Consider the following 27,571-nt stretch of genomic DNA (forward strand, 5'->3'; position numbering starts at 1 on the left):
CAATAATCTCAATCCAGCAATTCCTCAACAAACCCAAGCAAGCAGACACAATGCAGCAAAAACTATAGCCACATCAAAGACATATCAGTGTTTCACCCATGCCTGCACTGAGGTCTTGCTCAGGCCATTCCTGTCTACCAGATGCTGGATTGTTTAATTCTGTTGCAGTTGTCACTGTCTTGAAGTGAACATCAACCTCAAATCAAAAATTCTCAAGATTCCTATCCCTTGATTGTTGAAAGCAATTCCTCTGGACTACGAAGCCCTGAAGTAATAGTTATTAAGTAATTATTTTTGCTTGGAGTGTGTACATAAGGCCTGAAATGTCTGGCTAATAAAAAAATGTTTCTTGATGTTCTGCAGTATGTGAATCCTGCATTTGAAGTAATGATGGGTTACAAGCGAGAGGAATTGATAGGGAAGGAGCAAATGGAAGTGCCTAAAAGTGATAAAAATAAAGCAGATATTCTAGACACAATCAACTCGTATATTAAGAAAGGAAAGGTAAGCAACTGGTGTCTGTGGCGCTCTCAAATGGAGGCTCCCCTGATCTCTGCTGTCCCACTATCTAATTATGTCTCAATTTGATGAATTCATTTAATCTGTTTTATTTATGGTTTTTCAGGAGTGGCAAGGAATGTACTATGGCAGAAAACGAAATGGAGACAGTGTACAGCAGAATGTAAAGATAACTCCTGTCATAGGGCAAGGAGGGTGAGAGTAATATCTTCTCTATCTAGTTCAATCAATCAAATGTCTGTAGTTATAGCTACAGTCATACAAGCTATAACTTATAAATCCTGTTTGTTCCTAATTGTTGTGATTTGTTTTCTCTTTTACATGCTTTCTTGTCGAGTTTTGAGAGATTTGTAGCTCAGGTTGAGGTTTTGGATATAGGTTTGCTCGCTGAGCTGGAAGGTTCATTTCCAGACGTTTCGTCACTCTACTAGGTAACATCTTCAGTTGGCCTCCGGGCGAAGCACAGTTGCTAATTCCTGCTTTCTCTTTATTTGTTTGGGTTTCTTTGGGTCGGTGACATTATTTCCTGTGGTGATGTCATTTCCTGTTCTATTTCTCAGGGGGTGGTAGATGGGGGTCTAACTCTGTTGTTGATAGAGTTCCGGTTGGAATGCCATGCTTCTAGGAATTCTCGTGTGCTTTTGTTTGGCTTGTACTAAAATGGATATGTTGCCCAGTCGAAAGTGGTGTCCTTCCTCATCTGTATGTAAGGATACTAGTGAGAGAGGGTCATGTCGTTTTGTGGCTAGTTGATGAAAACGAACAGGAAATGATGTCACCAGAGGAAATGACATCACCGACCCAAAGAAACCCAACATATAAATAGAAAGCAGGAATTAGCAACAGTGCTTCGCCCTGAGGCCCACTGAAGATGTTACCTGGCATGGTGACGAACGTCTGGAAATGAACCTCCCAGCTCAGCGAGCAAACCTACATCCAGATGCTTTCTTGTTTCCTGCACTTTAAGCCTGTAATGCCTAATTGAAGAGGGAATGGTTTTCTGTCTCCTTTCCTAGTCTGTTTTTGGTTATTGCTTTCCAAGCATTTTTCCTCTTCAAGTTTCTATCCTTTGCTGCTCCTCCTCCTTCCCCCTCCAGACCCCTCACTCCCCACCACACCAACTATGCCTAACACAAATGAGTTGTCCAAATCTCTGCCAATGCTACCTCTGGAAATGCAAGCTGAATTGGAGGAAGTGACACAGGCCCACATACTGTATTTGTCTGTTTGTCATTGTTCACTTCAGGCCTCAACTGCCATCAGAGTTTGGATGGATCAGCTCAGACCTGCCACACTTAGAAAGGTTGAGAAGTAATTCCTCCTTAAACCTGTGCAATGTTTGAAGTACCTATCAAATTGGGTCAGGAAATGGAAATCTGAAAATAATTGCCAAATGCTATGAGAGAGAATTTCATCCGAGTCACTCACTTGTATTTCTGCCTGGTGTCTCATCTTATTTTATGTAATGTGTGTTATTTCCCAATATTACTGATGTGTGTTTTTATACGTCAGCTGATTGGAAGCAAAAAAAACCTTCTAGTTTTGACCTTGCATTTTAGGATTCAAATCTCCATTTCTTTGAATGCTTTTGAGCAGAAAGGTTAAAACCAATACTTGTTCAAAAACAAAGATGAAGGCAATTGAGGATTTAAATTCAAACCCATATTAATCAACTAAATAAAATTATGAAGATTGAGATGTGATGCTTTATTGAAGAATAAAGGGCTTGGTGCTGGAATGGAGCCTTGAGCCTGTTTGTTGCCTCAGGTTCCTACCACTGTCAGCGGTTTTGGATCAGATACAATTTGTAATGCTTTAGTGACAGGTTCAGATGGTCAAATAATGTTGGTTAATTGCAGAAATAAAACCCTTCAAATGTCTATAACTGCATGCTGTCTCTTGCTTTACTCAACTTACATGCGCAACTCCTCTTGGTCTTGGTGTCATTTAAAATGTGCACTTCAGGAATTTATAAATATTCTAAAACAAGCTTCTTTCTCAATAGGAAAATTAGACACTATGTGTGTATTAAACGACATTTAATGAAAACAAGGTATGTGTAAGAGATCCATGCTTACTACTTTTTTTGGTCTTCTCAATCTTATCTGGAGCAATATTTTTAAGACATTCCTCTCCTCTCATTTTTCCACAGAGTGACAAATCCCACTTGTGTGATCGTGTTCAGGCTGAATCCCAAACAGGTACAATGTTGTTTGCTAGAAGACCATACATCTATAAGAGTAGAATGCAGGCCATTCAGGCATTAATCTACTCCGTACTCCTGAAGCAAAATCATCAATGCCTGTATAACTGAAGCATGACTTCCCTACTCCTCTATTCAATCCGCTCGCAATAAAACATAACATTCTATTAGCTTTCCTGATTACTTGCAGTACCTGCATACTTCTGTGATTCATGCACAAGGCATGCCCAGATTTCTCTGCATCTTGGAACTCTGCAGTCTCTCCCCATTTAGTGCATTCTTTTTATGCTTTCTGGCAAAATGTTCAAATTTCACACTTTTTAAAAATGTGCGCCATTTGCCATCTTTGTCATCAGTAAATTTAATTCTTATACCCTCTGTCTCTTCGTCCAAATTATATGTATAAATAGTCGTGATGAGATGAGGACCCAGCACAAGCCCGAGGGCACACGGCACATGATATCCTGCCAGCCTGAAAAAGATGCATTATTCCTACACTCTTGCTAGCTAATAGGTAGCCATCTTCTATCCATGCTGATATGTTACCCCCAATATTTTAGCTTCCTCTATAGCCTTCTAGAAATTTAAGTAGAAAACATCCAATCGTTCTGTTTTTCCCTCTACAACACAAGTTATTTCTTCAAGAACTCCAATAAATTGTTATACGTGATTTCCCTTTTTAAAAAAAAACACGTTGGCACTGTCTGATTATCTTAAATTTATCCTGTTATAACCTCCTTAACAATAGTTTCTAACGTTTTCTTCTGACAAATATGAAGCTACCTGACCTGTAATTCCTGCTTTGTGTTTCCCTCCTTTTTGAATAAAGGATTTACATTGGCTGTTTCAATCTGAAGGGGTCTTCCCTTGAATCTAATGAATTTTGGAAAATTAAAACCAAACTATCTCACTGTCTACTTCTTTTAAGACCCTAGAGTGAAATCCATCAGGAGCTGGAGACTTATCAACTCTCATTCCTAACAATTTATTCAGTACTACCTCCCTGGTAATTGTAATTTTCTTGACTTCCTCCTCCCTTTCAATTCCTGATTTTACGGCTATTTCTGGGATGCGATTTGTACGCACTCTAGTGAAGACTAATGCAAGGCCCTGTTCAATTTGTCTGCATTGCTTTATCCTCTGTTACTGATTCCCTGACACATTTTCTAAAGGAGCAACACTTACTTTGTTACCTCTTTAAATTCCTGAAGAATGTTTCCAATCTCTTTTTATATTTTTGGCTAACGTTCTCTTGCGCACTCTAATTTGTATCTCCTTTTTGTTTTGTCCAATCATCAGACCTGCCACCTATCTTTGTGCAATTATACATTTTTTTTCCTTTGAGTTTGATGCTAGCTTTGACATTTTTAGTTAACCATTGATAGTATGTCTGTTCCTTAGAATTTTATTTCTTGTTGAACTGCGTCTATTCTGCACTATCTGGGATATCTTTTAAATGTTTACCACTGCAGCTCTGTTAACCTAATTGATCTATTTCTTGTACATTCCTATTGGAGCAGCAGTCTGATTTGAAAAGTGTTTCCTAAAGTGAGTAATATACATCTAATATAAGGGGAATTCCTCAGTTAGGACCTGCTGGAAAAAGCAGTATCTGCACAGATCATTATGAATGTTGGGAGAGTTAAGAAAGAGAAGATTTTGATTCTGTATTGTTCGAGTTCATTGCTTCCTTTACAGACATCCACACTTGTAAACACAAAGACAGGAGGAAAAGTTCCGATGTCAGATCCAACACATCACGAGGGAGTGATGGTATGTTAAGTGCTCCAAGGTCACAATGACTGTCAATTTATCCCTTAAGTGTTTGTGAAAGAGGTGACCTTGTAATGTATTAGTCAAATTTCATATGTAATGTCCTAGGAGTTGAATTACAATGTTGGGTAAAAAGATATAAATACTTTTTAAGGCTTTATTAAAAGTAATACTTAACCTTGCATACGTGTGTTTTTTAAATGGTCGATTTATCCTTTTTTTTAAAACCCTTTTGAGCCAACTCTGCCATTCAGTGTAATCATCTATTTTAACTCCAAGTTCCCGACTATCTCCATATCTCTTGATTCTCTTGGTATCTAAAAATGTATTGACCTCTTGTAAAGACTAAATTTTCTTAGTTTTCTTTATCATTAGTTGTGGATTTAATTCGGTAAAGAACTGTTTTAAAATCAAAGACTGGAAGGAATTGTTGCACTTGCAGTTACTTTTAGTTAAGTCATTGTGAGTTGCGTTTATACTTTTGCTTTGCAAGCCCTGGGGAAGGTAGAAGGTGATGACCAGGATAGATGTACAAAGTGAGATTCTGCCAAATAGATAATTGGTGGGTTTGAGAGTTTGTGACCAGTGGTGATACCAAATGTTATCATCCTGGTGACAACTATCTGGTTCCTGCACAGTTGGACAGCTTGTGTGAGGATGATACAGAGACAGGTGGTTTTCAGACTGGAAGACGCAGGATCTGTCTCCAGAACTGGAAGTCCTGAAGAAGGGTCACTGGACCTAAAATGTTAACTCTGCTTTCTCTCCGAAGATGCTGCCAGACCTGATGAGTTTCTCCATCAATTTTGATTTTTGTTTATTTCAGAGCTCCAGCAGTTGCAGTTCTTTGTTTCATTTGTTATTTATCCTCATCATTAACTGTCAGCTGTTGTTTCAAACCAGCACAGTAGGCTGCACAGTAGCTGTGTTTAGCACTGCGGCCTCACAGCACCAGGGACCAGGTTCCATTCCAGTCTCAGGTGATTATCTGTGCAGAGTTTGCACGTTCTCCCCGTGTCTGCGTGAGTTTCCTCCGGATGCTCTGGTTTCCCCCCACAGTCCAAAGATATGCAGGTTAGATGAATTGGAGGTGCTAAATTACCCGTTGTGTTCAGAGATGTGTAGGTTAGGGACATTAGTTGGGAGAAATGTAGAGTAGGAAATGTGTTGCTGGAAAAGCGCAGCAGGTCAGGCAGCATCCAGGGAACAGGAGAATCGACGTTTCAGGCATAAGCCCTTCTTCAGGAAGAAGGGCTGAAGAAGGGCTTATGCCCGAAACATCGATTCTCCTGTTCCCTGGATGCTGCCTGACCTGCTGCGCTTTTCCAGCAACACATTTCCAGCTCTGATCTCCAGCATCTGCAGACCTCACTTTCTCCTCAAAGAAATGTAGAGTAACAGAATAGGGGAATGGGTCTGGGTGGGATACTCTTCAGAGAGTCAGTGTGGACTTGTTGGGCAGAGTGGCCTGTTTCCACACTGTAACGATTCTATGATTCGATTAAATTAGATTACATTAGATTACATTACAGTGTGGAAACAGGCCCTTCGGCCCAACAAGTCCACACCGACCCGCCGAAGCGCAACCCACCCATACCCCTATATTTACCCATTACCTAACACTATGGGCAATTTAACATGGTCAATTCGCCTGACCTGCACATCTTTGGATGGTGGGAGGAAACCGGAGCACCCGGAGGAAACCCACGCAGACACGGGGAGAATGTGCAAACTCCACACAGGCAGTCGCCTGAGGCAGGATTCAAGCCAGTGACTGTGAAAGTGAGCAATTAGGTGTATAAATCTCATGTGTCTTTGGCAAAGAACTGAGAATTTGGAAAGAAGGCCATAAGGGAACAGAACCTTAAGAGAAAGGAACACTTTATCAAGCTTTCAGGCTGGTGCTGTTGAACTGTTTCTCCAATTCCTGTAGTTCTGGAGGAACGATGTTTCTTCCTCCACCCATAACATCAATGTTTTTTGTTTGTCTGCCTATGTTTAGGGAATTAGTGTTAACTAGAAGAATCAAATTTGATCATTCAAAGCTGTTTACATGTGATTAGAATTTACTTATTTCTAGTAAATAGTTCATATTAAATACAGGAACCTGTACGGTGTTTTTAGTTAACCTGACTTCAGAAGACAAAGAAATTGGGGACTTTGCATACATTGATTAAATCATGAATTTTGTAGAGACCTGGGACTAGCAGAACTTTGAGATTTAGTATGTTTTCTACAGTGCGTTATGACCCTGTATATTTATGGAATATACTTAACTGCACATTGCCTTTTGTGAAACACAATCAGTCGAAGCAGAGTTCCTGCATATTTTTAAGGCAGAGGTGGGTGGATTCAAAACCTTAAAAATGTCAATAAGATCACTTAATTCTTTAAACTCTTGGGAGTATGGACCTAATCTACTCAATCTCTCTCTTTAGGACCATCCCTTTATCCAAGGAATCAGTCTAATGAAGTTTCAATTGAAAATATTTATTGGTTAACTTTTTCTGAGCAGCTACCTAACTGCAATAGATCAGAGCTCTCCGATTTAAATAGATATTTCCACAGGTTTAACAGGGAATTGCCCAGTGGAATCTTCAGTTTCCCAGCAATTCCTTCAGAGTCTGTTTTGCTGGGGTTTCTACAGTGACACCATGCACAGCTGCCAGTTATCCTGCAGAAGTGACTGTCTAGCCATTGATGTTCCACGTGGCCTGTTGCACATCCCTAATTGTGGAGTCTAGTATTTTCCTTCCTCTTGACATCAGGCTAATTGACCTATTTTGATTTCTCTCTCCCACCTTTTGAGATTACCGTGGTTGTGTTTGCTGATTTCCAGTCTACTGGGGACTGTTCTGAAGCCCAGAGCATACTGATAGCCAAAATCATTGTTTCCACCTCTTCTGCAGCTACCTTTTAGGTGCTAGAATGTAGACCATTTATTGTCTGTAACTCCCATTAATTTCTCCAATGCCATTTCTTTAATAACATTTCTATGTTTCTCATTTTCATTAGGCTCTTGGTTCACCTTTGTTTCCAGATGCATCTCAAAATATTTGAGCCAAATATTTTCTAGTTCTGCATCTCAACTTATATCCTGGAAGTATGGATAAACAGAGGGCAAAGTGTCCTATAATCTGCTTTGCTGCTCCTTAGTTGCTGATTATAGCGAAGAGTATAAATTGTGGAAGATGCAGCAAACTTGACAAATAATGGCGTTTTGCTATCTTTATGAATTTCTTTCTTACTTTGTTAAATTCACAGGTAGCTCCCAACCCAGAAGATCCTCTATTGCTCGGATACATTCCATGACCATTGAAGCTCCCATTACCAAGGTAAAACTGAATCAGCATCTTGGTGAAATATTACAGAGCAATCTTCATTAGTATTTGATTAGTTTAAAGCTTTTAGTGGTATTTCAAGGACAAATTGCAAAGGGGTTAAATCCGCTGGCTTCATGTATGTTCTCTGATATTATTAGTTTTGCCGTTTATGGTAATCAACTTGCTTTGAGTCAGAAAGGGTTCAAGTACCAAACCAAGTTAAATTAAATGCAAGTTTGAGTTAGAGGCACATTGTTGGAACTTTTCATTGCTATGGCAATGGATGAATGGACCCCGTACAACAATCACCAGCCAGGATTGTTCCCTCCCAAGCGGGGAACACATCAGTGGTGTGGGACATTCGGCCCTGGACCTCCAGGTGACCATCCTCCAAGGCAGACTTTGGGATGGCAACTACGCAAAGTGGCCGAGCAGTGGCTGGTAGCCAAGTTCAGTCCCCATGGGGAGAGCTCAATTGGAACCTTCGGTTCATGTCACACTACAGGTGACCCACTACACTCCTCCCTCTCTGTCTGTCTCTGTGTCTCTGTCTCTGTGTGTGTGTGTATGTCTCTCTCTGTGTATGTGTCTCTCTATCACGCTGTATGTGTGTGTGTCTGTGTGTCTCTCTCTGTGTCTGTGTGTCTCTCTCTGTGTCTGTGTGTCTCTCTCTGTGTCTGTGTGTCTCTCTCTGTGTCTGTGTGTCTCTCTCTGTGTCTGTGTGTGTCTCTCGCTCTCTCTGTGTCTGTGTGTGTCTCTCGCTCTCTCTGGGTGTGTGTCTCTCGCTCTCTCTGGGTGTGTGTCTCTCGCTCTCTCTGGGTGTGTGTCTCTCGCTCTCTCTGGGTGTGTGTCTCTCGCTCTCTCTGGGTGTGTGTCTCTCGCTCTCTCTGGGTGTGTGTCTCTCGCTCTCTCTGGGTGTGTGTCTCTCGCTCTCTCTGGGTGTGTGTCTCTCGCTCTCTCTGGGTGTGTGTCTCTCGCTCTCTCTGGGTGTGTGTCTCTCGCTCTCTCTGGGTGTGTGTCTCTCGCTCTCTCTGGGTGTGTGTCTCTCGCTCTCTCTGGGTGTGTGTCTCTCGCTCTCTCTGGGTGTGTGTGTGTGTGTGTCTCTCCCTCTGTCTCTGTCTCTCCCTCTGTCTGTGTCGCTGTGTGTGTCTGTCGCTGTGTGTGTGTGTCGCTGTGTGTGTGTGTCGCTGTGTGTGTGTGTCGCTGTGTGTGTGTGTGTCGCTGTGTGTGTGTGTGTCGCTGTGTGTGTGTGTGTCGCTGTGTGTGTGTCGCTCTGTGTGTGTGTCTCCCTCTCACTCACTCTCTGCCTCTCTCTCTGCCTCTCTCTCTGCCTCTCTCTCTGCCTCTCTCTCTGCCTCTCTCTCTGCCTCTCTCTCTGCCTCTCTCTCTGCCTCTCTCTCTGCCTCTCTCTCTGCCTCTCTCTCTGCCTCTCTCTCTGCCTCTCTCTCTGTCTCTCTCGCCCTCTCGCTCTGTGTCTCGCCCTCTCGCTCTGTGTCTCGCCCTCTCGCTCTGTGTCTCGCCCTCTCGCTCTGTGTCTCGCCCTCTCGCTCTGTGTCTCGCCCTCTCGCTCTGTGTCTCGCCCCCTCGCTCTGTGTCTCGCCCCCTCGCTCTGTGTCTCGCCCCCTCGCCCCGTGTCTCTCGCCCCCTCGCCCCGTGTCTCTCGCCCCCTCGCCCCGTGTCTCTCGCCCCCTCGCCCCGTGTCTCTCGCCCCCTCGCCCCGTGTCTCTCGCCCCCTCGCCCCGTGTCTCTCGCCCCCTCGCCCCGTGTCTCTCGCCCCCTCGCCCCGTGTCTCTCGCCCCCTCGCCCCGTGTCTCTCGCCCCCTCGCCCCGTGTCTCTCGCCCCCTCGCCCCGTGTCTCTCGCCCCCTCGCCCCGTGTCTCTCGCCCCCCTCGCCCCGTGTCTCTCGCCCCCTCGCCCCGTGTCTCTCGCCCCCTCGCCCCGTGTCTCTCGCCCCCTCGCCCCGTGTCTCTCGCCCCCTCGCCCCGTGTCTCTCGCCCCCTCGCCCCGTGTCTCTCGCCCCCTCGCCCCGTGTCTCTCGCCCCCTCGCCCCGTGTCTCTCGCCCCCTCGCCCCGTGTCTCTCGCCCCCTCGCCCCGTGTCTCTCGCCCCCTCGCCCCGTGTCTCTCGCCCCCTCGCCCCGTGTCTCTCGCCCCCTCGCCCCGTGTCTCTCGCCCCCTCGCCCCGTGTCTCTCGCCCCCTCGCCCCGTGTCTCTCGCCCCCTCGCCCCGTGTCTCTCGCCCCCTCGCCCCGTGTCTCTCGCCCCCTCGCCCCGTGTCTCTCGCCCCCTCGCCCCGTGTCTCTCGCCCCCTCGCCCCGTGTCTCTCGCCCCCTCGCCCCGTGTCTCTCGCCCCCTCGCCCCGTGTCTCTCGCCCCCTCGCCCCGTGTCTCTCGCCCCCCTCGCCCCGTGTCTCTCGCCCCCCTCGCCCCGTGTCTCTCGCCCCCTCGCCCCGTGTCTCTCGCCCCCTCGCCCCGTGTCTCTCGCCCCCTCGCCCCGTGTCTCTCGCCCCCTCGCCCCCGTGTCTCTCGCCCCCTCGCCCCGTGTCTCTCGCCCCCTCGCCCCGTGTCTCTCGCCCCCTCGCCCCGTGTCTCTCGCCCCCTCGCCCCGTGTCTCTCGCCCCCTCGCCCCGTGTCTCTCGCCCCCTCGCCCCGTGTCTCTCGCCCCCTCGCCCCGTGTCTCTCGCCCCCTCGCCCCGTGTCTCTCGCCCCCTCGCCCCGTGTCTCTCGCCCCCTCGCCCCGTGTCTCTCGCCCCCTCGCCCCGTGTCTCTCGCCCCCTCGCCCCGTGTCTCTCGCCCCCTCGCCCCGTGTCTCTCGCCCCCTCGCCCCGTGTCTCTCGCCCCCTCGCCCCGTGTCTCTCGCCCCCTCGCCCCGTGTCTCTCGCCCCCTCGCCCCGTGTCTCTCGCCCCCTCGCCCCGTGTCTCTCGCCCCCTCGCCCCGTGTCTCTCGCCCCCTCGCCCCGTGTCTCTCGCCCCCTCGCCCCGTGTCTCTCGCCCCCTCGCCCCGTGTCTCTCGCCCCCTCGCCCCGTGTCTCTCGCCCCCTCGCCCCGTGTCTCTCGCCCCCTCGCCCCGTGTCTCTCGCCCCCTCGCCCCGTGTCTCTCGCCCCCTCGCCCCGTGTCTCTCGCCCCCTCGCCCCGTGTCTCTCGCCCCCTCGCCCCGTGTCTCTCGCCCCCTCGCCCCGTGTCTCTCGCCCCCTCGCCCCGTGTCTCTCGCCCCCTCGCCCCGTGTCTCTCGCCCCCTCGCCCCGTGTCTCTCGCCCCCTCGCCCCGTGTCTCTCGCCCCCTCGCCCCGTGTCTCTCGCCCCCTCGCCCCGTGTCTCTCGCCCCCTCGCCCCGTGTCTCTCGCCCCCTCGCCCCGTGTCTCTCGCCCCCTCGCCCCGTGTCTCTCGCCCCCTCGCCCCGTGTCTCTCGCCCCCTCGCCCCGTGTCTCTCGCCCCCTCGCCCCGTGTCTCTCGCCCCCTCGCCCCGTGTCTCTCGCCCCCTCGCCCCGTGTCTCTCGCCCCCTCGCCCCGTGTCTCTCGCCCCCTCGCCCCGTGTCTCTCGCCCCCTCGCCCCGTGTCTCTCGCCCCCTCGCCCCGTGTCTCTCGCCCCCTCGCCCCGTGTCTCTCGCCCCCTCGCCCCGTGTCTCTCGCCCCCTCGCCCCGTGTCTCTCGCCCCCTCGCCCCGTGTCTCTCGCCCCCTCGCCCCGTGTCTCTCGCCCCCTCGCCCCGTGTCTCTCGCCCCCTCGCCCCGTGTCTCTCGCCCCCTCGCCCCGTGTCTCTCGCCCCCTCGCCCCGTGTCTCTCGCCCCCTCGCCCCGTGTCTCTCGCCCCCTCGCCCCGTGTCTCTCGCCCCCTCGCCCCGTGTCTCTCGCCCCCTCGCCCCGTGTCTCTCGCCCCCTCGCCCCGTGTCTCTCGCCCCCTCGCCCCGTGTCTCTCGCCCCCTCGCCCCGTGTCTCTCGCCCCCTCGCCCCGTGTCTCTCGCCCCCTCGCCCCGTGTCTCTCGCCCCCTCGCCCCGTGTCTCTCGCCCCCTCGCCCCGTGTCTCTCGCCCCCTCGCCCCGTGTCTCTCGCCCCCTCGCCCCGTGTCTCTCGCCCCCTCGCCCCGTGTCTCTCGCCCCCTCGCCCCGTGTCTCTCGCCCCCTCGCCCCGTGTCTCTCGCCCCCTCGCCCCGTGTCTCTCGCCCCCTCGCCCCGTGTCTCTCGCCCCCTCGCCCCGTGTCTCTCGCGCCCCCTCGCCCCGTGTCCTCTCGCCCCCTCGCCCCGTGTCCTCTCGCCCCCCCCCCCCGTCCGTCCCTCTCGCCCCCCCCCCCGTCCGTCCCTCTCGCCCCCCCCCCCCGTCCGTCCCTCTCGCCCCCCCCCCCCCCCCCCGTCCCTCTCGCCCCCCCGCTGTCTGTCTGTCTGTGTCTGTGTCTCTCTCTCTGTGTCTGTCTGTGGCTCTCGCTCTGTCTCTGTCTGGCGCTCGCTCTCTGGCGCTCGCTCTCTGTCTGTGTGTATCTCCCTTTCTCTGTGTCTAACTGTGTGTTTGTCTCTCTCTCTGTCTCTCCCTCTCTCTCTCCCTCTCTCTCTCCCTCTCTCTCTCCCTCTCTCTCTCTCTCTCTCTCTCTCTCTCTCTCTCTCTCTCTCTCTCTCTCTCTCTCTCTCTCTCTCTCTCTCTCTCTCTCTCTCTCTCTCTCTCTCTCTGTGTCTCTGTCTCTGTGTGTGTCTCTCTCTCTCTCTCTCTCTCTCTCTCTCTCTCTCTCTCTCTCTCTCTCTCTCTCTCTCTCTCTCTCTCTCTCTCTCTCTCTCTCTGTCTCTGTCTGTGTGTGTGTGTCTCCATCTCTGATTCTGTGTGTGTGTGCCTCCGTCTCTGTGTCTCTAGTCTGTCTGTCTCTCTCACGCAAACATACCCATGCATGCACCTCTGATTTATGCCCCTTTGCGCACTCTCTCACACACGCAGACACGCGCCAAAGTTTGTGGGGTGAATTTGTACTTGCAAAATTACATCTTATTTTGCTCAAAAACTGCATGAATCCATAAGGTTCTGTGAGTTCCTTTTTTAGAAATAGAATCAGTCTGAACGTTAGGACGCAGACAGACTTTAACTTTACACCTTCAATGCATTTTGAGCTGACATTGCACCTTTTGTTAGAGTTCATTTGAGAATGTAACTTTAAACATGTTCTGGGATTTTCATATGAAAGAGCTGAAACCAACATGGTCATTCTAAAAGATGACAGACTTAATGAACAACCCAGGTCTTTTCCAATATATCATCTCAGTTGTAAAGTTTTGCTATAAAATCTGTGCCTTATGATCTTTTTCTCCACAACCACCAGATGAAGGAGCAGTGCTCCGAAAGCCAGTGATTCCAAATAAACCTGTTGGACTATAACATGATATTGTGATTTTTGACTTTGTACACCCCAGTCCAACACTGGCTCCTCCAAATTATCATTTGCTGAATAATCCTGTGTATGAAGAATTATATCGATAACCAGTTTACGATTGTCACTTGGCTAATAATGTAGTGCACCTGCATGTCCTGAAAGATACAACTATTAAACCATATACCCTGTTCTTTGTAGACAGAGAGGACATGTGCCTTTTTTCAATTCAATACAGCAGTTGACAGCTGTTTGCTGGTTTGTTTTTCCAGTCAATGTTTAGATTAATCAGTCAATCTGCCTAGTTTAAAATTTAAATGAAGTTTGATGGCTAACACGTGGTCGTCATTTAGTTACTGCAATCTCTTTGGAGGTGACAGCTCTGCCAATTAGAATCTACTTGCCAAACAGCCGGCACTCCCTTCTCATGCTATGCAAATGTTGGTTTTCTCCTTGAATTGTTATTCTTGTGAATAGTCCTAACAAATGCAAGACCATAAACTTTTTCCTGTGACATTCAGGTTCTGTGCTGCTAAATAGTAATAGGTGCAGATTGTTTGAGGAGCTGATTATAAATAGCTCAGATGTAAAACATTTATTGTACATTGTTAATTCGATCATTCTGTTCAACTTTAAGGTAATAAATATCATAAATGTTGCACAAGAGAGCAGCTCTGAGCCAGTGGCTGAAGCTTTGGATCGTGTGCTGGAAATTCTCCGAACAACAGAACTATATTCTCCGCAGCTTGGAAACAAGGAAGATGACCCACATGCTAGTGACCTAGTCGATGGGCTGATGTCTGTAAGTTCAGCTTGAGTCACATCCCTTGGATTCATTTCACAATGCTGTGTGGGATGTTAGTAATTTTCTGATCACTTGTTACATGAGTTTGAACATGTGGGAAATTTGTGTGTAGGAAGGATTGTTGTACGTTGGGGCAGCACCTTTGTACAGTGGGTGTAAGAATCATTGAAGCCATTGAACTCTTTTTATTATGTGTGGCCTTATTTGTTTGTCTTTGCTCAGTTGTTGGCACACTTAGGTCCAGCAGAGATGCTTGTAGAACTGTAGCCTATTCTGTGGATTTGACACCAGAATCTAGATTGACACTCCAATGCAGTCCTGAGCGAATGCTGAACTGTCAGCACTGTTATCTTTTCAGTACTGTTAAGCTGAAAGCCTGTATGTCCTTTTGTAGGTACAGGAAATCTCCATTATGTTATTTTGCTGGGCGTTTATTCCTTTACTAAAACCGTTTTTTAAAAAATTACCTGTTATTATTTTTCTGTTAATAGCACGTGGCTATGCAAGAAATTTGCTGCCAAAATTCCTATAATAGTGACAGTACTACAAAAGCAGTTCATTGACTGCAAAAGTGCTTTGGAGTATTCAGAATTGTTAGGTGCTGTTCTCTCTGGTACAAATCTCTCTGCTTTTCTTTTTTGTGAATGCTCATGAGCATAGGTAAAGGATTGGTTAAATAACAAGAAGCAAACAGTCGGGATAAATCAGTTGTTTTTGGATTGGCAAACTATAAGCAATGGATTGCGGCAGAGGTCAGTGCAAAACCTCTATTATTTGTCATCTATATCAATAACTCAGTGCAGGGACTGAATGGATGGTCACTAAATTTGTCAGTGACATCAAGTAAGAAAGTGAGTGGACAAAAAATTGGCTAAAGGAGTACAATATAGGAAAATGTGAATTGGTTTGCTTGGACAGGAAGAGTGGAAGAACGGAATGTATTTTTTTTAAAGATATTTTTATTAGAAATTTAACATTTTTACAATTTTACAAAAATAAACAATACTCTCAAATATAAACATTGATATACAATTAAATCAAATATACAATAGCCAAAATTTAACAAAAGAAGAAAGAAAAAAAAACGAAAAAGAGAAAAAAACAAAACTCAACTATCTACTAATCTAACCTATAACTAACCAGAGTGTATATTTAAGTCTTTTACATGCTCGGAATGTGTTAACATCAGATGTAATAAAACCCGTATTCGTGCGGGATTCCTCTCCTAAGGGGCCCCGGACCAGCCAGGTTTGTAATCTCAATTAAATAAAAGCCCTTGTTAGGATAGCCGAGATATTTGTATTTATGTAATTCAAGAAGGGCTGCCATATTTTATAAAATAATTCGGTCTTTCGGTGCACCATATTTGTAAGGAAGTCAAGGGGAATACATTCCATAATTAATCTGTGCCAATTTCAAAGTCCAGGGGGGCCCTGAGCCACCCAGTTCACCAAAATATTTTTCCTTGCACAGAAAGAAAGAATAGAAAATAGTCTCTTCCCGTACGTGTCCAGGGAGGGAAAGTTCGAAAACACCAAAAGGAGAGATACAGGGTCCACTTTAATTTCCGTTCCTAGAATTTCTGTCAGGGTACTTGCTACTTTAGTCCAATATCTACGGATCTTATGACAGGTCCATAGGCAATGTACAAGAGTGCCCACATCTATTTTGCATTTGGGACACATTGGAGATGCTCCTGCCTGAGATTTTGCCAATCGATCCGGTGCCATATGGGCCCTATGAAGTATCTTCAGCTGGATAGCCTGGTTTCTGGTACAGATAGTAATTCTTCTAGCGTTTTCCCAAATATCATTCCATGTTTCTATAGAGATTTCTAGTCCCAAATCCTGATCCCATGTTTTAAGCAGATTATCCATATCTCCCGATACTTCATCATGTTGTAAATGATAAATAGTACTGACGGAAGATACTCCCACTGGTCGTAGCATTCTACATTCTCTATCTGATTTATAAAGACTATCTAATAACGTAGTCTTCTTCTGTATATAATCTCGAATTTGGAAGTATCGAAAGAGGTCTCCATTAGGTAATCCGCATTTCTGACGCAGCTCTTCAAAAGACATCAGAACATCCCGAGCATAGAGCATATAAAATTTACAAAAATAAAGCCTCTCTAATACACTCACACCAATACAATAAAAAACTATTTCTAAATAAAAAAAATATAAAACGTATCTTAGTGGAGATTTTCCCCCTTGTTCCCAGGGGGTGTCACTTCCTCTCCAAAAGTCCATCATATCCTCTCCCAACCAATGCCCCACCCTTGACCCAGGCACTCCTCAATAAAATGCGGAGAATTCAGATATAATACAAAGCTAGAGTTAACAGTGAGCACCCTGTGGGGGGATATAAACCAAAGCGGGGGGAAAGGCAAACCAACATCCATTATGTCTGACAGTTTTTCTAAGAGAGTCCAAGAATTCCTTAGCCTTTTCTGGCGATCCAAAGTTATACACGGATCCTTTATGGTTAAAGCGTAACGTCGCTGGGTAGCGTAAGGAGTACTGAATATTTAAGTCCCTTAAACACTTCTTCGCCTCGTCGAATGCCTTCCTCTTTCGGACCAGAGCTGGGGAAAAGTCCTGGAATAACATGATCTTGGATCCTTTATAGATCATGGCTTGGGGATCTTTTCCAAGATTTCTAGAGGCTTCTAGAAGTATCTGCCTCTCCTTGTAGCTCTGCAGCCGGAACAGGACCGGGCGGGGGTGCTAGTTCGAGCCGGGCCCGCGTATTGCGACCCGGTAGGCCCATTCTACCCTTACCTAGCCTGATCCAGCTTCCAGATTTAAAAGCTGTGGCAGCCACTGCTCGAGAAACGCTGTCAGCTGGCCTTCCTCTTCCCGTTCGGGAAGGCCCAGCAAACGAATATTTTTTCGACGATTATCGAGGTCGTCAGTGTAATTCTTTAAGGTCCGGACTCGCTGTTCGAGAGTCCGGACCTGATCCACGGCCGATTGCGCTGTAGTTTCGGAGGTCGCGGCCTTTAGCTCCGCCCTTCCGACTCGGTGCTCAATTTCCTGGATGTCTCGGTCGTGCTTCTGCAGCGCGACCGAGAGTGAGTCCCATCGATTTCGGAACTCCTCGATAAAAGTGTCGATCTTCGTATCCAGCTTGGAGATCATTTCTACAAGGCTTGTCACTGTAGGTAAGTCCCCCGGGGTGGCTGTGGACGCCTCTGCTGCAGCTAGAGAGGGTGGGGGAGGGGGTGCTGCTTGCTGAGAGCTGCGTGCTCCCTTCCCTTTGGTCATTTTTACTAAATATTAGACTGTTTAAATGTAATACTAAGCAACTAATTAAATTAAACAGCTATTATGAATGATTTGGTGAGTGTGATGGGGGTGGGTGACCCACTTTGCCCAAGTCTTGGGAAGAGCACTATAGACCCAGACTTGCTGGGTCGCCGCCATCTTGGATCCCCCGGAATGTATTTTAAATGAAGAGAAACTGCAGAATGCAACAGTACAGAGGAAATTGGGCATCCTGATCCTTGAATCATAGCTTCGTAAGCAGGTACAAGAAGAAATTAGGAAAAAAATGGAATGTTGACTTTTTATTGCAAAGGGAATGGAATATAAAAGTAGTGTTCTTACAACTTTTTTCAGCTTTGGTAAGACCTCGTGTACAGTAGCAATATAATCATTGGACCAATTCAGAGAGGTTCAGGAGATTGATTCCTGAGATGAAGTGGTTGCCTTCATAAGGAAAGGTTGAGTAGGTTGGGCTGATACTCATTGGGGTTTAGAAGAATGAAATATGATCTTATTGAATCATACAATTAAAGGGATTTAACAAAAACTGTTTTCCCTTTAACAAGTTAGAGCTAGGAAGCACCGTTTATAAATTAAAGCTTTCCCTTTAGACCAGACAGAAATGTTTTTGATTCAGATAGCCATTAGTCTGTGGCATTCTCTCTCAGAGAGCAGGGGAGATGTGGTTGTTGTCAAAAGTCTGAACATATTCAAACTTGAGTTAGACAAGGGAATTGAGGCACACAGGAAAGTGAAGTTGAAACTATGATCAGATCAGCTATGACCTTATTTATTTGTGGATCAAGTTGGAGAGACCAAATGGCCTACTACTTGTTTCTTTATGATTATATTTTTATGAACTGAACAAGGATGGGAGTTTTTTGAGATAATTGTAATAAGTTGTTAACAGCATGATCACTCTAACCCCTCTCTCTCTCGCTACCTATAGGATGGTTTGCGGCGACTGTCTGGAAATGAATACATCTTCACCAAAAGTAAGTTGGCTTTGTTTTCTGGTAGAGTTAACCTTGTGGATATCATATCACGTTTTAGGAGAGAATTCCTCTCAAAGTGCATATTATTGCCTTTCAACTTCTAATTTATAAGAAGACCATTAGCCCTGCCACAGTCTTCTAACATTCATTTAGATCCCAATTATCTGTCTTTGCTCAATGTTCCTTGATACCAGTGTGTAATTTATTTTCAGCTTTTGGGGAGAAAGTTCAGGATTTTCACCACCCTTTGTGTGTGGCAGAAATGTTCAATCCCATGGCCTTACACTAATGTTAAGATTCTCCCCTTTGATCTGAAGTCCCCACCAGATGATATCAGTTCTCGGCATCTAGTGTTTCGAATCCCTTAAACAAAAACAGCATTTATCCAGCACCTTTTAATATAACAAAATATCCCAAAGTGCTTCACAGAAGTGTCATCAAATGAAATATGCCGCATAAGGAACTGAAAGTTCAGATGACCAAAAGCTAGTTTGTAGAGGAAAATCTCAAGAAGGACCTTTAAAGGAAAAGATTGAGGAGGAGAGATTTGGGAATGGAATTCAGAGTTTGGAGTCCAGGTAGATAAAGGCATGAGCACCATGGAATAATTAGAATTGGGGATTTTCAAGAAACCAAAATTAGATGGATGCAGATATCCAAGAGGGTTGTGAAGCTAGATGATATTACAGCATTAGGGCTGACACCATGAAGGGGTTTGGAAACAAGAGTGTTAATTTTAAAATAAAGACATTGATTGACCAGGAGCCACTGTAGGTCAGTGAGAACAGGGCTGATAAGTGAGTAGGACTTGGTGTATGTAAAAACACGAGCAACAGGGAGTTTTGAGAAGATTGTAGCTCAGGTTGAGGTTCTGGATGTAGGTTTGCTCAATGAGCTGGAAGGTTCGTTTTAAGACATTTCATCACCATACTAGTTAACGTCAGTGAGCCTCTGGTTGAAGCACTGGTGGTGTAGCCCACTTTCTATTTATGTTTGAGTTTCCTTGGGTTGGTGATGTCATTTCCTGTGGTGACATCATTTCCTATGGCAATGCCATTTCTGGTTCTTAGCGGATGGTAAATGGGATCCAAGTCTATGTATTTGTTGATAGAGATCCGATTGGAATGCCATGCATCTAGGAATTCTCGTGCGTGTCTCTGTTTGGCTTGTCCGAGGATGGATGTGTTGTCCCAGTCAAAATGGTGTCCTTCATCATCCGTATGTAAGGATACTAGTGAGAGTGGGTTGTGTTGTTTTGTGGCTAGTTGGTGTTCATGTATCCTGGTGGCTAGTTTTCTGCCTGTTTGTCCAATGCAGTGTTTGTTACAGGTCTTACAAGGTATTTTGTAAATGACATTAGTTTTGCTTGTTGTCTGTATAGGGTCTGTCAAGTTCATTAGCTGCTGTTTTAGTGTGTTGGTGGGTTTGTGGGCTACCATGATGCCAAGGGGTCTGAGTAGTCTAACAGGCATTTCCAAGGTGTCTTTGATGTAGGGGAGATTGGCTAGGGTTTCTGGATGTTGTGTCTGTTTGAGTTTTTTGCTCAGAAATCTGGCATAAAATTCACTAAAGAGGAGGAAAACAACAACAAACTGCCATTTCTAGATGTTGCAGTAGAACGAGCAGCCAACGGGGAACTTCAAACCAGCATCTACAGGAAAACAACACGCATGGACCAAATACTGAACTACAGAAGCAATCATCCCAACATCCACAAACGAAGCTGCATTAGAACATTATTTCAATGAGCCACCACACACTGCAGGAACCACGCAGAGCAGAGGAAAATCACCTATACAGTGTATTCAAAAAGAATGGGTACCCCATGAACACAATCCGCCGATTTCTGAGCAACCAATAATGTCACCACAGGAAATAACATCACCATCTCAAGGAAACTCAAACATATAAATAGAAAGCTGGCTACGCCACCAGTGCTTCATCCGGAGGCGCACTGAAGATGTTACCCAGTATGGGGAGAAACGTCTGAAAATGAACCTTCCAGCTCAGTGAGCAAACCTACATCCAGACCAAGCAACAGAGTTTTGGATAACCTCCAGTTTAGAGAAGGTAGAATCTGACAGACCAAACAGTAGTGTAATGGAATAGCCAAGTCTGTAAGGTCACAATGATAAAAAGGAGTTTTCCAGCAGCAAATGAATTGAGTCAGGGTTAAATTCAGATTATCTTGGGTAAGTGAGAATAGATGCTTTTAGGAGGAAGAATATACCATTTTATAAGGGTAAGAAGAATGTGCTGATTAGTTTGGCTATAACTGACAGGGCGACATGGTAGCTCAGTGGTTAGCACTGCTGCCTCATGGCACCAGGGACCTGGGTTCAATTCTACCCTCTAGCAATTGACTGTGAAGTTTGCATGTTCTCCTCATGTCTGCATGGGTTTCCTCCCACAGTCCAACGATGTCCAGGTTAGGTGAATCGGACAGGGGAAATGCAGGGATAGGGTAGAGGGCTGGGTCTGGTGGGATGCTCTTAAGAAGTTTGGTGTGGACTCAATAGGCCGAATGGCCTCCTACCACACAGGAATTCTACGATTGTATGGTCTTGGGGAAGTGGAAATAAATGCTCTTGGGAAAAGGATATACAGAATGACAGGATTCTACTGATTGGTTCAGCTGTAATTGATATGGAGTTGTGACAAAAGGAATTACCTTTCTGTTTGAATTTCAAGCTGGACCAGTAGATTCTGATTAGTAGGACATTGCTTTAGGGATGTAGTTGAGTTTTGCTGTCTCCATGTCACCTTTGTTCGGAAAAGTGGTGGGGTGTACAAAGTCCTCTTCCCTACTGGAGAGTATCACTGTATGTACTTTCAAGCACATGCAAATATATCACAGTCTAGGACAAACTGATGATCTTAATTTGAGTTCTGGTGCAAATCTTAAGAGTCTGAATTATTTATTAAATTATTTCCAAAAGCAGAATCACTGTAATAATTGGTCTACACGTTTCTGAAGCTTGCAAGCACAAGTAGCCTGCTGCTAATGGTCAGTGAGACAGCGTCCAACACATTCGGCCAGTCATTGGGACGTACAAACTTGGAATCACCAGCATTGAAGCTCCCGTATCACACATTATTATTTGTGTGGTAGGCAAAACATCACCCACCAACCTCCATATAAACACCTCCAAACGGACCCCACCACCAGGGATATATTTCCCCCCCCCCTCCCCTATCAGCGTTCCGGTTAGACCACTCCCTCCGAGACTCCCTCGTCAGGTCCACACCCCCCACCAACGCAACCTCCACTCCCGGCGCCTTCTCCTGCAACCGCAAGAAATGCAAAACTTGCGCCCACACCTCCCCCCTTACTTCCCTCCAAGGCCCCAAGGGATCCTTCCATATCCGCCACAAATTCACCTGAACCTCCACACACATCATTTATTGACTCCGCTGCACCCGATGTGGCCTCCTCTATATTGGGGAGACAGGCCGCCTACTTGCGGAATGTCCTTGGACTCCTCCATCGCCAGACCATAGCAACACGATGATTGGAGGAAGAGCGCCTCATCTTCCGGCTAGGAACCCTGCAACCACAAGGGATGAACTCAGATTTCTCCAGTTTCCTCATTTCCCCTCCCCCCACCTTGTCTCAGTCAAATCCCTCGAACTCAGCACCGCCCTCCTAACCTGCAATCTTCTTCCTGACCTCTCTGCCTCCGCCCCCACCCCCACTCCAGCCTATCACCCTCACCTTGACCTCCTTCCACCTATCACATTTCCAACGCCCCTCCCCCAAGTCCCTCCTCCCTACCTTTTATCTTATCCTGCTGGACACACTTTCCTCATTCCTGAAGAAGGGCTCATGCCCGAAACGTCGATTCTCCTTCTTGGATGCTGCCTGACCTGCTGCGCTTTTCCAGCAACACAGTTTCAGCTCTGATCTCCAGCATCTGCAGTCCTCACTTGCTCCTAAAACATCATTTTGACTTGGTAGCAGCATCCTGTTAAAGGGAAAAAATTACTTATGGATTAACTGCATGGTATTAACATGAGACAGCTACTGTCACCTATTGTTGCAACCCTGTAAAAGCCAATATGCTTTTCCTGAAGTGAAAAGCTGAACAAAGCACTCTTGGTGGGATGTGGCCAATGTGTCGTCAAACTGAAATATCTCGGCCTCAGTTTTGTATTCTGCCCTCTTGAGGTAGGGGACAATGTTCCATTTGTCTTTTTGATTAAATGCTAATGTACAAGTTCAAGAGGTGATGATTTGTGTGCCTAGACATTTTATTCCCTTTGCTACTTCACAGCTTCCAAGCTGGAACATAACAGGAGTAAGTCATTTACAAGGTAGACCTGGTTGGTTCTGCCATTCTGAAGTTCATGTCTGATCTGCATCCACCTATTTTGATTCCATGGCCTTAAAAGCAAAAGTTTTATCAGATTCTGTGCCAAACATATAATTTATGAAAACATCAAAAGCTTTTTGCCGGATGGAAATGCCCATTTCACCCATTCACTAACTGTTTGCTCTGGGCACTTGCTTTGCCTTATCCAATCATAATCTTAAACAATCAGTCATATCACTCTATTTATTCCCTTACACGTGGAGGATTAAATACTCCTGTCTTCGTAAATTAATAACTTAGTTTAGGATTATCCCGGTGAATTTTTATTTATTCACGGGCTGTAAATGTTGCTGGTTCAGGCAACACTTATGGCCCATCACTAATGCACAGCTACATTGCTGTGGGTGTGGGCTCACATTTAGGCCACACCAGGTAAGGACAGGAGACTTTGCTCCTTAAAAGACATTAGTGAATTAGATGGGGTTTTACAGCAATCAGCAATGGTTACATGGTCACCGTGAGGTTAATTTTTTACTCTAGACGTATATTGAATTCAAATGCCATCTTCCGTGGTGGGATTCTAGCCCATGTCCCTAAAACATTACCCTAGGGTTCTGGATTAAAAGTCCAGTGACATGACCACTACACCACTACTGCTCTCAATTTTGCTGGGGTGCCTGCAAGCCAGTGTTCTTTGAGGTGCAGTGGGTGGAATTGAATGCAGTAGATATTTTAATCAGAATTTGTACATGAAGCTAAAAGAAGGCTTCGTCCTCATTATATTTGAGCTTACTCAAGAAAAAGGCCATTAATCCATTGGCCTTAATTATTTTACACATCTTTCATGAGCTGGGTTATGTTGGTATTTGGGCACCTAAACTACTTTACAAAAGCGAAATATATGGATGCTGGAAATCTAAAACAACATCAGAAAGTGTTAGAAATACTCAGCAGGGTTAGGTAGGTAGGATTCTGAATAAGGATCAGATGTTGCTAGTATTTATAATTTTTTTGTTTTTTTAATTGCACCACAGAATTGCTGCGACATAAGAGAGGTTCATGTGACCTGTCGTTTTTGCGCTGGTCCTTTGAAGGAGCAGTTCACTTAAGGCCACTTCCCTGCCTTTTCCCCCATAGCTCTGTACATTTTTCCTTCTTCAGAGGGTTATTCAATTCTCTTTTGAAAGCTGCCACCAGACTGTCAGTGTATCCCAGACCCTAATCTCTTGAACGAAAAACCTTTTGTTTTACCATGTTGCCATTGCTGCTTCGCCAATGATCCCAAATTTGCTTACTCCTGCTCTTGGACTTTCTACTAATGGGATTAGCTTCTTCCTATCTACTATGTCCAGACTCCTCTTGATTTTGAATGACACAAGACAATAAGAACCACAGGTTTAAGGAGAGAGAGGAAAGATATAAAAGTGACTTGAAGTAACTTTTTTCACATGGGTGGTGCGTGTGTGGAATGAGCTGCCAGAGGAAGTGGTGGAGGCTGGTACAATTACAGCATTTAAAAGACATCTGGATGGGTATATGAATAGAAGGGGTTGAGAGGGATATGCCCCAAAAGCTGGTAAATGGGACTAGAATAGATTAGGGTATCTGGTTGGTGTGGATGAAGGGTCTGTTTCCATGCTGTACAACTCTGACTCTATAACTCCTAAGAAATAGGAACTCGTGTAGGCCATTCAGCCCCTTGAGCCTGCTTGCCATTCAACAGGATCGTGGCTGATCCGACCTTCCTCACGTCCACTTTCTTTTGTTTTCCCCTGTAACTCTTGATTTCCCTACTAATCAAGAATCCATCCACCTCCTTAAACATGCACAAGGATCCTGCTCCCACAGTGCTCTGGTAAGGAATTCCTAAGGCATTCAACCCTTAGAAGAAATTACTCAAATTGGCGCTCCTCTGTTCTGAGATAATGTCCTCCAGTCCTAGATTCTGCTGTGAGCAGAATCATCCTCTCTGCATTTAAGATTCAGTCAAATCATCTCTCATTCTTCTAAGCTGTAGCCATCTCTCATAAGACAATCCTTCCATACCAGGGATCATCCTCCTGAATCTTCTCTGGCCTGCCTCCAGTGAAATTATATCTTTTTACTTAAGGTGACCAAAACTGTTCTCTGAAGTCCAGATGTGGTCTCACCAGCACCTTGTACATTTGCAGTCAGAGTTCCCTCCACTCCACTTGAAATAAGAGCCAGTGTTGCATTAGCCTTCCTGATTATCTCCTGCACTTAGTCTGTTTTGAGCTTTCTGCAATTACTCACCATTTAAATAATAGTCTGTTCTTTTGTTCTCCCAAAATGAACAACTCCATATTTTCCTACATTGTACTCCTTTTGCTGACTTTTTGCTCACTTAACCTATGAATATCTGTATGTAAACTAATGGTACCCATTCACAATCTGCATTTCTATTTTATTTCTGTTTCATTTGCAATAATACATTCCTGTCCTTCCTCCTAGTCATTAATATATATATATAGTAAGCAGTTATGGTCCCAGCACTGATCCCCATGGGACCCCACTGGTCACAGGCTGCCAACCTGGGAAAGAATCTCTTAACCCCACTCACTGTTTCATGTCCATGAGTCAATTTTCTAAAGGCACCAATATACTACCAGCACTGTAGGCTCTTCTGACTGAACCTTTTGTAAAGTTCCTTGTTGACTGCCTTCTGGAAGCCCAACTACCAGAGCATCCACTGATTCCCATCTATCCACTCCAGAAATGAATAAATTAGTCAAACACTGTTTTCCTTTCGTGAAGTCATGCTGACTTTGATTAGATTGATTTTCCAAATGTGTATGACTATTACTTCCTTAATAATTGAGTCCAACATTTCCAACAATAGATGTTAGGCTAATTGGCTTACAGATTGCCAGCTTTTTGCCTCCCTCCCTTTTTGAGTAGAAGAGTCTCATTCGCATTTTTCCATTCCAATTCCAGTCCAATCAATCTTCTGTCCTCCAACAAAGTCCCAAATTTTCCAAACTGTTGACATAAAACTACTTCATTTCAGATTCCTAACTGATTGCCTTTTCGGATCTGGTCTAATGCTAATGCACTTTCTTATATTGAACTCTATCTGCCACAGTTTTTGCCCACCAACTTAATCTCTCGATATTTCAATGCTATTTATGTTTTCTGATCCAAAAGTGTGAACACAGTCTCCTGATCCTTTGTCCAGGCCACTTTAAAATATGGTGGGAAATGGGGGAGTGTCACTAATCACACCGTGCCATTCAGAATGTATATCTGTGACCTCTACATCAGCACCAATTCTAATCCAAACCAATAGGTCACTTCCATGTATGTGTTCTCATCTTTATGTTGAGATATAGTTGAATACCTTCTGGATGTCCATATAAATAACATCCATTGATACACCCTGATCGATCAGTCTTACCTCTTGAGAAAAAAAAAACTTCTGTTATATCTGTTTGACATTATTTCCCCTTTATAAAATAAAATTGATTTCCCTCAACAGCTAAGCTGAGTTTAGTTCAAATGTTAGGTACTCTGTCACTAACAACAAAAATAACTGCCTTGCTGATGTTTGATGAGTAAACCTACATTTTTCTAGTTTCTCTCCCACTGTAATTAAATTATAGACTGAATTATTCACTATTGGTAAAATACAATAGTGCACACCCTCCTGTGATTCCCATCTTTTCTTTACAACTAGCCACTGCCATTAACACAATTTACTGTGTAAGGCTCACTTAGTGTCATGTATAAACTAAAACTTTACTTAACTATTTTCTTTATGATTTATGTGCGGTTCATTATGTTTAATCTTTGATTACTGATTTTCTTTGGTGTCTTTTTCCCTCAGATGCTCACACTATTCACACTCATTTTCATATTCCTGTCTCGCTGCATGATATCCCACCAAGGATAACTGAAACCATGGAGAATGAGGATTGCTGGGACTTTGACATCTTTGAATTGGAGGCTGCAACTCACAAAAGGTAAATTGAAATTATCGGAGTGACAGACCAATTGGGGATAGGTGGCACATAGACAGAAGGCCGGGAGAACTCAGCACATCCGGCAGGTCTGACCGTTTTGAGTCCGGTATGATTCTCCAGTTCTGAAGAAACATTAACTCTCTTTCACTCACTCGCTGTTCACAACTACTGCCAGACCTGAGTTTCTCTAGCATTCTCATTTTTCAGGTTTCCGGCATCTGCGGTATTTTGCTTTTATTTGAGGGATAGATGGCAATTGAGTGTCAAATTTGACATGTAAAGCTATCTAGGATGGGGATCTAAAGCTGTCTAGGGTATTTCAGGTAATACTTCAAAAAACATTTTGCCCCCCCCACCCCAACCTCGTGTTGTGTCTCGCTCTCTCTCCCACACACACACACTCACTCTTATTGAATGGTGGGACAGGCTTGAGTGCCAGAAAAGCCAATTTCTGATGCTGTGTTCGTATCAAATAAACTCTAGTTTATATAGGAATAATTTCTAAACTCAAGATGAGTACCTTCTAATGCTGGGCACTACTTATTAATAATATGCAAGTTGATTAAAGCCAAACATGCATGCTGATCAGTATCCTGCCTTGTGATTCCTGATGAAGGGCTTTTGCCGGAAACATCAATTTTCCTGCTCCTTGGATTCTGCCTGACCTGTGCTTTTTCAGCACCACACACTCAATCCAGCCTTGAGACTGTTTGTTTAGAACTTGCAATTGCAATAGATTTACTCATTGAATGTGATAAATGTTTCCTTGTGCATCAGTGTAATCATTCCAGTGCCAGTAATCATCATCTTTTGGATTTGTAGCTGTGTTTATGACAAGAAATATTGAATGTTTTTAGAACGCTGACTAATACTTGACAGTAATGGTGGTTGGTTGACGGGACAAATTACTGAGCTGATCCGCATCATTCAACAATGGAGCTCTTGACTTTGGGCCAAATTCATTGAGTGCATTGTTGGTCAGAATTGCATTTGCAAGGGTGTTATTTGAAATTTGTGGAATCTATCCCATGTCGTGACACTAATCCTACT

At 45.4% G+C, this 27,571-nt stretch overlaps 1 protein-coding gene across 1 annotated transcript in view; it reads left to right on the forward strand.

The window, feature by feature from the left end:
* The window catches only part of pde8a (phosphodiesterase 8A), a 138,992-nt gene that overhangs the window by 90,903 nt on the left and 20,518 nt on the right, over positions 1-27,571 (forward strand). Inside the window, 10 exon segments of the mRNA XM_087981200.1 lie at positions 317-504; positions 626-714; positions 2,525-2,553; positions 2,556-2,572; positions 2,672-2,720; positions 4,421-4,495; positions 7,760-7,830; positions 13,794-13,958; positions 18,183-18,228; positions 26,386-26,521. Of these exon segments, the coding sequence (XP_087837326.1) occupies positions 317-504; positions 626-714; positions 2,525-2,553; positions 2,556-2,572; positions 2,672-2,720; positions 4,421-4,495; positions 7,760-7,830; positions 13,794-13,958; positions 18,183-18,228; positions 26,386-26,521 (865 nt within the window).

This window comes from Chiloscyllium plagiosum, unplaced genomic scaffold (assembly GCF_037043375.1).
Source record: "Chiloscyllium plagiosum isolate Xiang-an unplaced genomic scaffold, Cpla_swu_hap1 HiC_scaffold_39, whole genome shotgun sequence".
In the NCBI taxonomy this organism is placed as follows: Eukaryota; Metazoa; Chordata; class Chondrichthyes; order Orectolobiformes; family Hemiscylliidae; genus Chiloscyllium; species Chiloscyllium plagiosum.